The sequence below is a fragment of the Nesoenas mayeri genome (genome assembly GCF_963082525.1).
Source record: "Nesoenas mayeri genome assembly, chromosome: Z".
Classification (NCBI taxonomy): domain Eukaryota; kingdom Metazoa; phylum Chordata; class Aves; order Columbiformes; family Columbidae; genus Nesoenas; species Nesoenas mayeri.
Window position 1 is genome coordinate 57,297,477 of NC_137542.1, and position 15,261 is coordinate 57,312,737.

The 15,261-nt window shown below is 38.0% G+C and overlaps 1 protein-coding gene across 1 annotated transcript in view; it reads right to left on the reverse strand.

The window, feature by feature from the left end:
• Window positions 1–14,848, reverse strand: part of WDR70 (WD repeat domain 70) — a 127,152-nt gene extending 112,304 nt beyond the window's left edge. Inside the window, exons 1-5 of the mRNA XM_080362484.1 lie at window positions 14,818–14,848; window positions 14,664–14,726; window positions 14,359–14,442; window positions 10,771–10,885; window positions 6,594–6,792 (exon numbers count right to left, since the gene is read on the reverse strand). Coding sequence (XP_080218610.1) covers window positions 6,594–6,792; window positions 10,771–10,885; window positions 14,359–14,442; window positions 14,664–14,726; window positions 14,818–14,839 — 483 coding nt within the window. The 5' untranslated portion in view covers window positions 14,840–14,848. The remainder of the gene's footprint in view (window positions 1–6,593; window positions 6,793–10,770; window positions 10,886–14,358; window positions 14,443–14,663; window positions 14,727–14,817) is intronic.
• Between the last annotated feature and the right edge of the window lie 413 nt (window positions 14,849–15,261).

Here is a 15,261-nt window from a genome sequence, read left to right on the forward strand (position 1 = left end):
AAAATACTTCTAGTACAATGAATGAAAAATTGTTTTAAAAAAAGCAACAAGTGCACTGATTGAAATCCAACATAGAGTTTTAAAGACAGTTCAAAAACCTAAGCAGTGGACCATGGAATGGGATGATTAATAAAAATTCATATGAACGGTTCTTTATGACTCTCCAGTTCCTTTTGGTTTATGAAAGCAAATCAGAAACACTCTGTAATATATTCCCATAACATTTGTTTATATGGACACTTATCAATCCTCAGTTACAGTGATGTGATAAACACTTATAAATATTAAACAAGGTAACTCAGCAAAATACTATTTAAGCTCCTAATCATTTGAAAATAATTTTATTAGGTATTAAAATTCAAAGAAAGATAAGCAGGAGTAAAGGAAGTTCAGGACCACTGTTGCATGATCTGGATAGTGTTAGCATCAAGTATGTATAGTCTCTGTATACTGCTAAGTGCCCACCTGCAAATGAGAGATGCCATTGCAGCACTTGGAAAACATTATATGTGGTAGTCTCACATTCACAAAAATTCAAAGCCATCTTTTAAACAAACAGCAGACATTCCAAGAGTCAACAAAATTGCTCTCCAAGGATATCACTGGAGCAGTGTGCAGTTCCAGCAGTTTAACATAAATCATTTGTTAATCAAAAATCCTGTGAAAACTTGTTTTGGAAAGGAAATGTAACTGTATGTCACTTATACTCTTCATTCAAATATAGCCCTTCTAAATTATTTAATCATCCCCACCATAAATATTTCAAGTACTTGTAATCATCCACTTTATTTCCCTCTTCATTCAAGCAAGAATTCTGTATACCTGTATTTCTCATTTTTCTGTTTAGTACATAAACAACATTTTCAAAAAGATAATATTCATATGCCAGATACAAAGAAAACACACTATCTTCCACTTATATAATACACAGCAACACCAATGGTGTCAAACATAATGTTAGTATCGCTGTTATCTCCTTTTCAAAATTTAGAAATATTTCATTTATTCTAGCACTGATCAAAACAACACACTACTTGTGCTTCTTTATATAAGTACATTGGGAATTTGTTGGAATTGCCAAAAAAAGCATCATGTAAGAAATAAGTCACCACTTTCTTTTGACTGTGTATGTGTTTTAGGTAATATTTAGACTCAGATGTTGATAGACCATTGCATGAATGTAATTTCCTAATGTTTCCCAGTACATATTCTTGTTAAATAACACTGGTCTTGTGACTGAAACATACATGTAGAATATGTGCTTAGAAATATTTTTTTTGCTTAAGAGGTAGGTCACAGAATTGTACAGCCTAAAGGTTACCCATGACTCAGACATACCTGGCAGAAAAAAATCCAAAATATTTCCACTCTACCTACAAAATTCTTCTAGCTATAAAGAAACTAAGGATTGCAGGAGAAATGAGCATGAGGATCCCCGTTTCAAGTGTGGGAGCCCTACAGCCATAGCTATCTGGGCCAGTGATGAAGGACACTTCGCGTGACTCTTATCAGTTCCCTTTACAAATACAGAAGTGGTACCAGCAGCTCCTAGAGAAGCTTCCTACAGGCTACATCAGGTCAGGCTGATCTGATAAAGGATCTTTAAAGGAGCTGGCAAAGAGTAAAAACAAGACATAGGAAGACCACTAAACTTTGTTAAGAAGGACAGTAGTAACAATAACTATGTTCTATATCACATTTTACTTAATATTAATGCTACTAAGTTAGTTCTCTCTCACTTTTAAGTACCTTGAAGGCAAAAAATATATGCCTATTAATTTTCTCACAAAATATGTCTAAAAACAAACCCATAGGACTAAGTAACTATCTGTAGAGGAAACATTCTAAAACTTATCATATTCAGTCATATTACTAATTTATTAAAACTGATATCATGCCACCAAAAAGGTCTGGTATGATACACACACAGCTGAGTAGTCTTGGCCTTACTATGCTTTGTAGAACTGATCGACAGACATCTTACAAGTACATTCGTCTTCTCTGGTGACAACTGGTAATCATGAACTCTGGGGCACAGGGTTTGAGAGGAGAAAAGCAAATACCCCATGCCTTTTTATGAAGACAAATATTCCCTAAGGGAATTACCCTGTTAGCTGCCTCTTGTACATTGTCCATATGATGCTCTCAGTTTCTTATATTAAGTATTCCTTCCCTTCCAGATTCTGACTGATTCTCTCACATTCTTATACTGAGCTTCATTTTACAAAATGTAGGGGTCTTATTTTGTTTTCTTTTAATGTTTGTGAAGCTTGCAAACCCTTTCTAACTCACTTCTGTGATAATCTTTCTCATTCTTTTGCAACACCAGTAACCACATCAATTACCTTCAACAAAAATTCCACTGCTTGTTGCAAGTTTAATACGAAGAAAATACATTTTCTTGCTTTTTACAACAGAAATACTGTCATAACTGAAGAACAATATGCACATTTATGACAGAAGGATTTTCCTCATTATATAGGAAGGTAACACTAAAGAAAATTGAAAGTAATAGTAGTTGTTAGCTATCTGTCATCAACATATCAATGACTAGAAGTAATTCAAAAATAATGCCTCTCATCCTTAGACCTACACTTTTCTGTCTCTATTGCACATACAAAATTGCTTTGTTCAGCTTATTTCACTTTTTCGTCTTTAGACAAGATGAAACGAAACATGACTGGGTAAATAAGATTGAGCAGTTACCAGGACAGACAATTCTCAGCCTATAATGCTGTAACTCCTTAGTAAGAAGACTAAAAAAATCCCACAACATTGATTTATTTTTACAACATCATGATTTTTAGCCTGGTACCATAGCCAAGTTCTAATAGATGCAATTACAGTCTCCTTAAATTCTGCATTTAAATCAGCAGGAAATGGCTTTCCTCCATTCTGAACAAATGAGTATTATTGGCATGTCCTGTTTTAAACCTCTGCAAAAATTTAAAAGTGTCTCAAAACAATTCTAAAACTTGGAATACAGCTATGCTATCATTTTGGAAATATGCCCAAATCAGAGTATAGCCCTGAGAGGCCCAAGGCTATACTTGTTTCAGGGACATAATTACAACATGATTAGTATCCCTTTGGTACACCAGGGAGAAACAGTTCTCCATTCCAAAGAAGAATCAACTGTAACTAAGCTCCAGAAAGAAGATAAAGCCTTGCAAATCTATCTGGCAAATTCTTTCAACAACCACCTCTATACATGTTCCTTCAAGGAAGGAAAAGTGTCAAAAGATGCTAGCACTTTATTAAGTTCTGTTAAAGATGTCAGCACAGTTTCTACTTACAGGTAGAAAATAATATTAATAAATACAAACTCTAACGTCTTTTAGTAGGTGTCACCCTTACCTTGGCTTATGTCCTAGATTTAAAGCAGTCCACCCACCAACCCTGATACAACTGCTTTGGCTAGCCTCCTGTCCCCATCCTGACAGATTTTATTTTGATTGCATGAACACCAGATACAATCCCAAGTGCCTCTTGCCAGGGCAAAAAAGACTCTGTCTCCCAGCCTCAAAATTTAACACACGAAATACTGCCCTCATTAAGAATTTCCCCTCTGAAAAATAAGCCATTTTCTCTTTTAAAACATTCCTGCTTGGAAATTAAGCTTTTTTTTTTTTTTTAAGTTTTCAAGAAAGGCGTACTTTTCAGGATAGAAACCAAACCTGAAAAGCTTCAGACTACGTGAGACACACTGCTTCCTCCTTCCCCCTCTCAGCTTAAAACCATGTGAAACACTGGCACTGATGATCCAACCAGGTTTTTACACCATTAGGAGAAAAAGCACTGATGACAACTCAAGCAGACAACTTGTTTCTCGTTTTCCTCACTCCCAAAATTAATGTTAAATCTTTCATATAAAAAGGAAAACTATAACAAGAGGAAAATATCAGAGGAAATTGACAGAATGTTCATTGAATATTCACAGAATGTTATGAGTTGGAAGCGACCCACACAGATACCAAGCATGCCTACTGTCCTTAAAATACACTTGATACAGTAGACTTCCCTACACTACAAAAGAAGCACTGTAAACTATTTGTATTAGTACTTCAAGCATATTAAGCCTTGTTAAAATCATCAATTCTGCAACAAATAGATCTGAATTATACTAAATGAATAAGTCATTAAATCTGAAAATTTATTTGTTGAAGGTAGCTACCAGAGGTATTAACACATTTAATCAAACACAGAAAAATGCTTTACAACAGCTAACATGAAGACTCGAGTATATTAAAATGAACTTACATAAATTCAGAGACAAAAGTAACTCAAGTCAGAATTCACGTCATATAATATCTATGGATCTCCTCAAAAATTTATTCTGTTTGTATCACATGTAAATGTAAATGACAGAAATACAATACTCAAAAAAATCCCTAACAGTGCTAATTCAAAACCTTCAGCAATAAACTGCTGTTATTAATTTTCCTATAAAAACACCAGTAAGGTATGAAAAATGCCCATCAAAGACAATAACCACCAGCTACTCCTTCCACCTGATGATTATCAAGTAAATACCCAATGTGAGCTGGGCACTCCTGGGCCAACCCTATACTCAAAAGATGCTAACCTCATACCAATCAATTCTGACAAATGTCTCTATAGATGGTTTCTCATGAGAAAGTAAAAACAACTGAACAAGCAATGATCGAAAACTGATGGTTCTATAACAAAAACCACATCTAAAATTAGGCTGAAGAGACAGTGGCAAACTACTAGGGCGAAGCCAGTATTTTAATGCATTTTATCTGTTATACAAAGTTCACAAGACTTCGGATTACAGAACTGCAACTCATACAACTATTAAAGAAAAATTTGTTTCTTTCAGGGTCAGAAACATATACTTGAGTTTTAAAGAAGTTACTTCAGCGGCAAAATATGATAACAAAAGAGTCTCTCACAGTACATCTGCAAACAAAACAAAAGAATTATTCAACAGAGCTTTCCATTTCTTTTCTCCCAGTTCTGCCCTGATGTGTACCAACCACAGCCTGATGTACAAGCAGGAAAAAGGAACCACAGAGTTCTCATAACAGCAACACCTGCCTTCCTTGGGGCTCACAGGATCACACTGTGATCACCAATCGATCAACAGGAAATCAGGAAAGCACAGCTGCTTCCTGATTCCCTTCACAGGAAAGAAAATAACTGAGTTCATGAGCAGCAGTGAGGGGAGGCTCTGGACCCCAAAGGCCTCTGGCATCCATGCTGACACAAAATCTTCCCAGTTATAAATTAACTGTTTAGACTGAAAACCCACAAGTCTCATATTTCTGCTGCTCTGCTTATTCTCAACTAAATATATTCTAGACTGTTTTTTAACTATTGTCTTAAGTTTAGACAAACTTAAATCACGCCAGTCTGCAAGTTACCTTTTTGTCTGAAAATTTTCGTTGGGGTCTTTGAACTCTGGTTTCCAGCAACTCCACTTTATTGAGCCAGTTGCAGTGTTATTCAAATATATATGAATAAAAAATTAATACCATAATCATGCTAGAAATTAAAAGAGTAAACCAGCAAACAAAGCCGCTAGTAGAGAAAGACAGGTTGTCTGTTTCCACAAATTGTTTTCCCTTTGGTATTCTAGAGAAGTTTACAGAACTAAAGCAAGAGCTTTGTTAAACAAACTCTCCACTGACCTTTGGAGAGAGATAATGAAAATAAATTATATTCAGTGCTTAGAATACATAAATCTGAAAGGCATGCAAGCAACTATATAAAATAATTTTAAAAATCCCTATCTCATTAGCACATGACATCAGGTTAAACTAACAATCCAAGTTTTTCTTCCAGAATCATTTATATGCACAATAGATTGCATTTCAGGGATTTCAATGCAGAAAGCCCTACTAAGGTGCAGCCATTTTTGATGAAGGACAAGATAAAATAGGTACCCAGCATGATATAGTACAGAGGGGTTAAAAAGAAATAGACATTGTCTATTATATTGCTCATAACCTTCTCTTCATAAGCTACCTCTACTAGTGAAAGCCTTACCCCGTTCTGTGGAACATATGCATTGCCTCCAAAAATAAACACAGTTTTACCATTTAAGAGCTGTTATGCATCTTCCTGTAATTTCTCAATTACTAAACAATACTGCTCTCCCATGCTGCTACACTATGTGAAGAAAATAAAGCCCTGAGTTACCCTGATTCATTTTCTCAGAACAGCTTTGGCACAATTTTTCTCCCTAGATTCAAGTCCACCTACACCTCCTCTTTTTTGTAAAAAATTCTATATGTGCAGCATTGGGAAATAAACCATATAAAATATTTATACAAAATATTTTTATACAGTTCTTTGATAATGTGAAAACAAAAGAGAGTAAATAATATACACTAATTTATGATGAATCTCCCTTGAGATTGACATGCATACATTTTTTTAAATTCTGATATTTTTAGATGCAAACAATTATTTGCATTGTTGAATAATCATTAAAAAAAACCACAAAAGAATGCATTTCAAACAATAGCCATACTTCACCTGCAAATTCAATGATAAAGGAAAAAGCACACTTAAAAATTAGTGCCTGCTCAAAGTGTTAAAACATTAAAGAGGAGCAAAATACTTACATTCTCTTCCTCCTCTGTATCATCATTGTCATTATCGTCATCACTGTCCTTGAACCCAGGTGGAAGTGGTGGCCCAATGAATTCATCATCTTCATCATCAGTATCCTCAGCTGGACCTTGAGCGAAGGCCTGAGACTGCCTGGAAGCACCAGTTAACTCTTCATCTGAGCTGTCTTCACTTCCACTACAGGTTTCCTCTCTGCATGGAAAAATTTAAAAAAAATATTATTTCAAAAACATTGGCACTTCCATAGTAATTTTCAGATAAAAGATATTGAGCACTGTTGTGAATTTGTAAACGCTGAAATTAGCAGTATAAGGTAAACTATTTTTTATTAAAAGTGTAGGCCCACCATCACCTTGAAAGCAAAAGTAAAGCTTAAAGAAAAGGTATACCATAGTGACTGACAGTTCAAAAAAAATGGACAAAAATAAAACAAAGAAAAAGACAGATTGTCAAAAAAGCACTGCCACATCACTAGTATGGATTTCACAACCCATGCGAGAACACAAAGCATGGCACTTACTTTATAACACTGGTAAAGAATAAAAGGGAACCAGACAATTCAAACCAAGTAGTTAATACCATCATAAATCTACATTCTAAAAGTTAAATTAAATTATCTTTTTGCTGTTGTCCAAATCAATTTTGTGCACATTATATTTTTGGCATTAGAAATTTTCTGAAAAGTAAGCAGAGCTATTTAGTACACACATTCCCTCAGTTTATTCAAAACAAGTGTGCTCCCTCTGCTGGTAGTTATCAAATAAGCAGTACTCCAACTTCCAGAAGGTCCAAAAGCAGAAAAAAATTGCCTTTTGACTAGATACAGTGTATCATTACAGCGATACCTTGCAGTGGAAATCATATGTTCCTCTCAGATGAGTGAGCCAAACTCAAATTGCTAGACTTGGTTTAGGAGTTTATATTTTAAGAGCATTTGCGTGAGTGAGCAGAGTGCACAAGATGTGTTAATAAGGAAAATAAAAACACAACAAAGGTACAGGGATTTAAGTTTAGGCTATCACTTAAAAACTATAATAAAAACATACAAGTTTAAGAACATAATAAAGAATTATGAAAACATGTTCTAAAGTATGTAATTGTGAGAGACTTCAGCTCCGCTATGCTCCACCAAACCAGCCGCACACCAAGCAGGTAGTAAGTTACACAGCAAATATTTATGTTGGATAAGCAACTGAAATCCTATTTTAGGAAGAAATCAAAACAAAAACCAACACAAACTAGGTCCTCAGATGCTACACTGATAAGAAGGGCTTGCATGTCTGAAAGCTTGTCTAATTTTTCCAACTGTATTTACTAGCCTAATAAAAGATACTACTTCTACATGCAAACTTTTTTTTATGTAGCAATCACAGACACTGAAAGACCTAGATCAGGATATGATTATCTAATAAATCTAACAGAAATAAAAAGACCTCTCTTTTTATACAACAATATGGCAATTGATATCTTTCTACTAGAAAGGTTTTCCGGCATGTGAGGAATGGTTTGGGACCTTCAACGTTCTTCAAGTTGGATATCCCCAAAACCAACAACTTCGCAATAGTATTATATATGCAAAATAGTTGTATTTTAAGAGTTGGTACGCATTCCCAGACTAACAATATCTGTTCCCCAAAAGTCAAACTGTTAAATTAGTTTTCGAATGGAGCCAAATATATACTGTAGCTGCCAGTGAGAAGAATGTATACAACATGATTCAAGGGCTTTTCAGTCCTGGAGTCCTAGGTTTTCAGCTCATTCTACAGACACCCAAGAACAGTATCTAGCTTCCTTCCTAATTGCCTACCCTTATCATTCCCTCATTTGCTAGCAGGCATAAATTGATCAAATCAAACATTGCAGTATTTTGAGTGGCAGTGTAATCATTCTGTATGTGAAATGGACAGAATTGCAGTGCTACTTTTCACCACACTCTGAGCTTGGCAGGGACAGCCAAGTACTCAGGCTACAGCTACTGGTACCCTCTGTCCTGACTGGAAGAAAGTCAAATGTAAGAACATCCCAATGCAGACAGACCAAAAGCTTATATACCCTTCTGACAGCTACTGGGAATAATGCTGACAGAAAAGACAAAACAAGTCGTGTTTCCTTCAACTTTCAGCCTTATAGCCCTACTCTACCAGAAGATGTGAAGAAAGAACCAGTTTGCCAGCCCCTTTTCCAGGATTCAGAGAAGTGTAAGAAATTGTTTTTTGCCTTCCCTCATTACCTCCTCAGTAAGTGAAACAAGCTGTAACAGGGAAAAAAAGAAAAGCTGCATTAGAGCATGGATGGCACACAGAGGAAATAACAGAAAACATTCTGAGAGACGTGCAAGCATATGGGTATATCCCTGCCAATGCGTTCACTCTATTCACATCACCCACTCTATTTTCTCTTTCTTATTTTCATATACTAGCAGATGCTTTCATTTTACAAGGCAGATTATTATTATACTTATGCATAAATACTTAAGTATCATAACTATTGTAAACATTTCTCTACAGCAAAGTAGCTGAAAAGCAACAAGAATCAGTAGCTATTCCTCACATCTTTTTGGAGTGACCGATTCTGTTTCAACAATTGAAAAAATTATAACGAGGGCTACTATGGTAACTGAAAGTACTTGGAATTTCAAAAGTAATACGCATGAAAGTGTTGACATTTTCAGAGAACAGAAGAAACTACAGATGTTAGATCAGTTTAGAGTAACTAAAATCTACATTATAAAGCGAACTGCTAATAATCCTATATTTCAGATTTAGATTGTCAGTTTTATGATTGTTCCTTTGAATTAAGACTGAGTCACAATGGCATATCTCTCTTAGGACCTCCCCGTTTTTACCACTAAGTACTAAGCTACATACATATTACACAAGGAAATATAAAACTTTCAGGAGAGCTTTTCATGTCATGCCCTCCACTTTCAATTCTTGGTAAAAACAAAAAAATAAAAACAAAAAAACCCCTAATATCAGCAGAACTCTTGTGAGTTACCAGAGCCTACCTAATAACTCAGAATTCTGAAAGGTATTTGTTATCTTCCTTTACATAAAGTCCCCAGGGTTCTCTTCTGTCAAGTCCATTGCGAAATGAGAAGATTATGGAAAGACTCTATATTATCTGCCTGCTTTCCATCTTACCATTTCTTTTAATATAGTCTTCATATTGAAGTCACCCATATACAGTACACAATCATGCTGCATTTAAATTATTGTGATCCTTCATTAATTCACCAGATGGGTATCTCAGATTGTCAAATGCAAATGGGAGCATATAATATTTTTCCCTCATTCACAAGACATAACACTAGATCTATAGGGTAGTATATTGTACAGTTATTTCAGTGAGAGTGCACTGCTCATTTGAGTTTTCCATAGAGCAGCAGGCCAAAAGTAAATTTTGTAACAATAATTTTTTCACACTCTGAAACACTACAAATTTGTCTATCATAACCTACTATGTATAGACTCTACCAGCCCATAAGACACATATATATAGGTCTACTAGAGTCTTGTATGGGTGATTAGACATCCATAGACACAGAAACTTAAAAGTTTACAGTGCACTGATCTCTGCAATCCCTATCATGCAATGGAGTTTTGTGGCCGCCATTACCTTCAGCTACTTTTGATTTCCCAGGGTTTCAGAATTCAAACTGTCAAAGGAGTAACATTTTTTGTCAATAACAAATGTTGACAAATTTGAGAATAAATTTCAGAGTAAATCAAAACAAAATACTTTCTCAATCCCATCAAAACTCTATACAATGTGCATACAGGGACTCTCCAGTACTTTGCTTTCTTTTTCAGCAGACATGAACAAGTATATCTTATGGGAAAAACAGCTGCTTATTAAATCAGCATATGTATTTATTATCTTTGCCCTAATATTTTCAAAAAATCCACAGATAACATTGTGGTTATTTTTAAAAAAGTATGCCAAACAGGACTAGGTAATAGACAGCAAAATTAACTAATAAATGTACAGATTAACTAAGAAAGCACAGATTAAGAAAAATAAATAAAAATTAGTATTTCCACTGAAATACTTCTGTTAACATAGACATGTTCACACAAGTAAAATGACAGTCATGCTGTCAAAAAAAAAAAAAAAATCCTCTTCAGATAAGAAAGCTGTTACATGGAATCTCCCACTGTATTTAAGTACCTTTTGGTTAACACGGGCCCAGCTCCTGCTGCACTGGATGCTGAAGCTGATGAATCTGTGCATGGACTTCTAAACTCTTTTTCAGCCTGCTCTTCCATCTCTTTTTCACGAGCCTCTGAAAAAGTATGTAAATGACAAAGACTTTTAGAAAATAATAAAATCAGAGACTTGTTGAAGACAGTAAAATAATTTTCTTCATTTTCAGACCTACGTGAAATATTTGAAAAGGTAATAGCAAATAAAGGATTTCACTTGAAAGTAGATTACTTTTCCATTTAAATTAAATTCCCTTGTTACTGCAATGATCACTCAGAAAACCAAAATGTTACAATGAAAATGCAAACACATTCCAGTTGGTAGTTTGTACATACTATCAAGAGTAAGTTGATCATATAAGGAGGCTGATAGTTCAATATTTTCAGCACTATACTAAATCAGTATGATTACTTCAGAGAGTTCATGAAGTTTTCACAGCGTAAGGCAGTAAATTAGTACGTAAGAATACATAGGTGTAAATAATTGAACTCTAAATATAATTTATGGAATATAAATACGAAGAGTTGTTTGTATGAAGAGTTTATTTCCTTACTGAAAAAGAATCCCTGTGCAACAGTGCAAAAAATCAAAGTGAACAGAACCTTCCATTTTGAAGTATTAATATAAATAAGAATGGACTGTGGAGGTAAGAGATAAAGTGTGGTGAAAGGAAGACTTTCCCTTGGTTGAGGAGGATCAGGTTAGAAATTGTTCAGGCGAACTGGACATCCACAAATCCTTGGGCCCCGATGGGATACACCCATGAGTGTGGAGAGAGCTGGCACATGTTATTGCAAAGCCACTCTCCTTCATCTTTGAAAGGTCTTGGAAAACAGGAGAGGTGCCTGAGGACTGGATGAAAGCCAACATCCCTCCAGTCTTCAAAAAGGGCAAGAAGGATGACCCAGGAAACTACAGGCCAGTATGACACCAGGCACCAGTACAAGTTAGGGGTGGACCTGCTGGAAAGCAGCATTGTGGAGAGGGACCTGGGAGTCCTGGTGGACAACAACTAAACCATGAGTCAACAATGTGTCCTTGTGGTCAAGAAGGTCAACAGTATCCTGGGGTGCATTAGAAAACTGGGTCCAGGGAGGTTCTCCTCCCCCTCTACTCTGCCCTGGTGCGGTCACATTTGGAGTACTCCATCCTCCAGTTCTGGGCTCCCCAGTTTAAGAAGAACAAGGAATTGTTTAAGAAGAACAAGGAATTACTGGAGGGAGTCCAGCACAGGGCCACAAAGATGATTAAGGGTCTGGAGCATCTTTTTTATGACAAGACTGAGAGAGCTGTTTTTGTTCAACCTGGAGAAGGCTGAGAGAGGATCGCATCAATGTGTATAAATATCTCGTGTGGATGTGAAGAGAATGGGGCCAGACTCTTCTCAGCAGTGCCGAACGATAACAGATGGAAACATAGGAGGTTTCATCTGAATATGAGAAGAAACTTCTTTACTCTGAGGGTGCCAGAGCTCTGGAACAGGTTGCCCAGAGAGGTTTTGGAGTCTCCTCTGGGGACATTAAAAATCTGCCTGGACACATTCCTGTGCGATCTGCTCTGAGTTGTTAGGGAGTGGCTTAAAGATAAAGGTCATGAATCCATGGAGCAGTTGCATGATCAGAGTTTATTCTAAGAAGAGTTTTGTCCTGCTGTTTGTTCTAATAAGAGTTCTGTTCTGATAAGTTAGCGGTTTGTCATGATTTGGGGGTTTGGCTTAACTAGGCCTCGATGCCTCGGCAGGCCTCAGTGGAAGCTGCTGGAGCGGCAAGGACACTGTCCTTGATGGGGTCTTGTAAGCTCACGTGGCCAGCTAGCCGCAGGTAGGAGAATCAAGGCAAATGTAACCTTTGGATCTAAGCCAATCAGCAGGTGACAAATAGGCATAATTACTGTAACATGTATAAATATGTGTCGTTAACAGCAATAGAGTTGAACAATGCGTTATCACTCACACTGAGTCGACCTAGCTTGTTCCTCCGCTGCTCGCACTGAGTGAACCTGCTTTAGCAGGTGGGTTGGACCAGATGATCTCCAGAGATCCCTTCCAACCCCAACCTTTATGTGATTCTGTGATTACAAGTGTAATAGATACAGCTACTGTATTTCTAAAAGTACTCAAATAACTTCAATTAGACAGAGAAAAGTTACTTTCTCTCTACATGAGAAACACAACTTTCTTTTTTTGCTCACTGTTTGTTAACTAAAAACACATTCCACAGCAAAGCCAGGAAACATTTTCCTCTGAAAAGAAACACAAACACCTGCAAGATCCAAGACCCGGAAGCACATTTTGGTCTCACTTCTTTTTATCCACAGGTTGGGTAGCAGAGGAGACATTTCCAAAATTTATCATAGGTATTCCCAAAAGCTAAAAGTCAACAGTATATCTTAAGAAATCTGAACATAAAATGCCCACATTCCCACAAAAAGCTGTAAAACACACACCATTCTAATTGCTCTATTCTGAATCCCAAAATTTGTTTCTAAGCTAAACAGCTGAATTACATACAAAGCTATGTAATTTCTGGTAAAATGATCAACCACATAAACAACAAAATGTCTTGTGCATATTTTATGGGTAAGACCCTAGAAAACCTTGGGTGAAGGGGACAAGGGAAGAGACACATTCAAGATTCAGTTCAATATGTCTTGACATAAAAACATTGTGTTTTCATAACCGCTTACTGGATTTCCCTCCTAAATTAAAACATGGTGTAAGCAAATAATCTCTCAGAAGGAATGAAAGCTCAGTCTGAACCAGTATCAAACATGAAAAGGTTTCCAACATGGAAACATGCTGTTGTGTTTAGATTCGGCCAACACAAAAACATGGTCCAAATCAAATTTTGGAATCCCTTGTATATTTGAATTCCACAGTGTCTTAAAGTCCACAAACCCATCAGCCTTCAGAGATGTCTGTTCTTGTGGTTCTGTACAGAATCAAAATAAAAACTACAACCAACATGATGATTATCTCATTCTTTCATACAGAACTGCTTTCTTTATGACAAGGTGCTTCAAGTCTACTAACTCCATAGACAGCAGGTTAAATGTAACCTAAAAGGATAAAAGCTGCTCAACTGTGATGGCATAGCATTTAAAAAAAAAAAAGCTACAACCGGACATTCTGCACAAACTGTTCAAGTGGGAGGAGAAGGCATGGACATTTGGGCTGGCAAAGGGAGTTCCAGAACATGCAAAAGTGTCTCTCAATGGTGTTCTTCAGAATGGTGTTCGCTTGTTTACAAGCAGCAAGACAGAAATTTTGTCATCTCCCACTCTCAAAAACTGTCTTGAAAACTTACCCACTGTCAGCACTGTAGAAAACAGAGACAAATTTGTGGGCTGCTATATAACCTGCTATTCCTGGCTTTGCTGCAAAACATGCTTTTTACCAGTCCCCAGGTTGCTTAGGGCTGTCTTCCTCGAACAAAATCGCATTTGTTTTTTGCCCTTTTGGCAGCCAGTCTGAGACACTTTAAATGACACCCCAAGACAGAAGAACAAAACACGTCTTAAAATGCGTTAGCTGACAACGCTCGCATTTCTTACCCAAGACCTTCCTGCTCCTCTCCACTGCAGTTCTCCTCGTCTGCTCAAACATGGCTTCGAGGTCAAAAGTCCGAGCTTTCTTCCCTGAAAATGAAGAAAAAGGAGACTGGATCACAGACTCACCCTGGCCACAGGCACTCCAGCAGCTCCAGGCCGGGGGCGCGACAGGAAAAACCGCTTCGTTTGCACCTCCGGCCACCAACCTCCCCTGGGGCTCCCCACCAAGGGCCGCCTGCCCCAAGCAAGCCCCCCACCCCGTCCCTCAGTCGAGCGCCCGGCAATCCCCGGCCCACATCGCAACGCACCGAAGCCGGAGAAGCCCATGGTGGCCGCCAGCTCCGGGTCGGGTGCCCCCAGCATCTCAGCGTCTGCAAGGAGATGGGAAAGAAAAGGACGGGGGTCAGCTGGGGGCGCAGGGCGGCCGCGGCCGGGCCCGGCCCGCACTGCCCCAACGCTCACCGCCCTCCGCCGCTGGCTCCATGCTGCGGCCGCCCCGGAACCACAACAGGCGCCGGCAGGAAGCGGCCGGAGGCGCCCGGGGAGGCCCCTCCGCCGGCACCGCCTCCAAAGGTCACGCACCCACACGGGGCACCACTTGCGGCCACTAGAAACGGTGCCCGGCGGGACGCGGGCAGAGACGCACGGAGTTCTTGTGAGCAGCGAGAGCGGAGCCAGGCAGAGCTGAGCTCTCTTTTATTAGCCGTTCTCAATTTCTATGTTTACAGATACAGGGCTGGACCAAGAGGTTAGACAGTTTTTTCACAAATGGTATTTGAAACACACCACACTCATGTGACTGTGGGCAGCGTTCTGACCCACTCATTCGCACGCCCACGCCCAACATTCACACATCATGCATATGGGGGTGGTTTTCCGACCGGAGATATTCTTCTCACTGGCCTG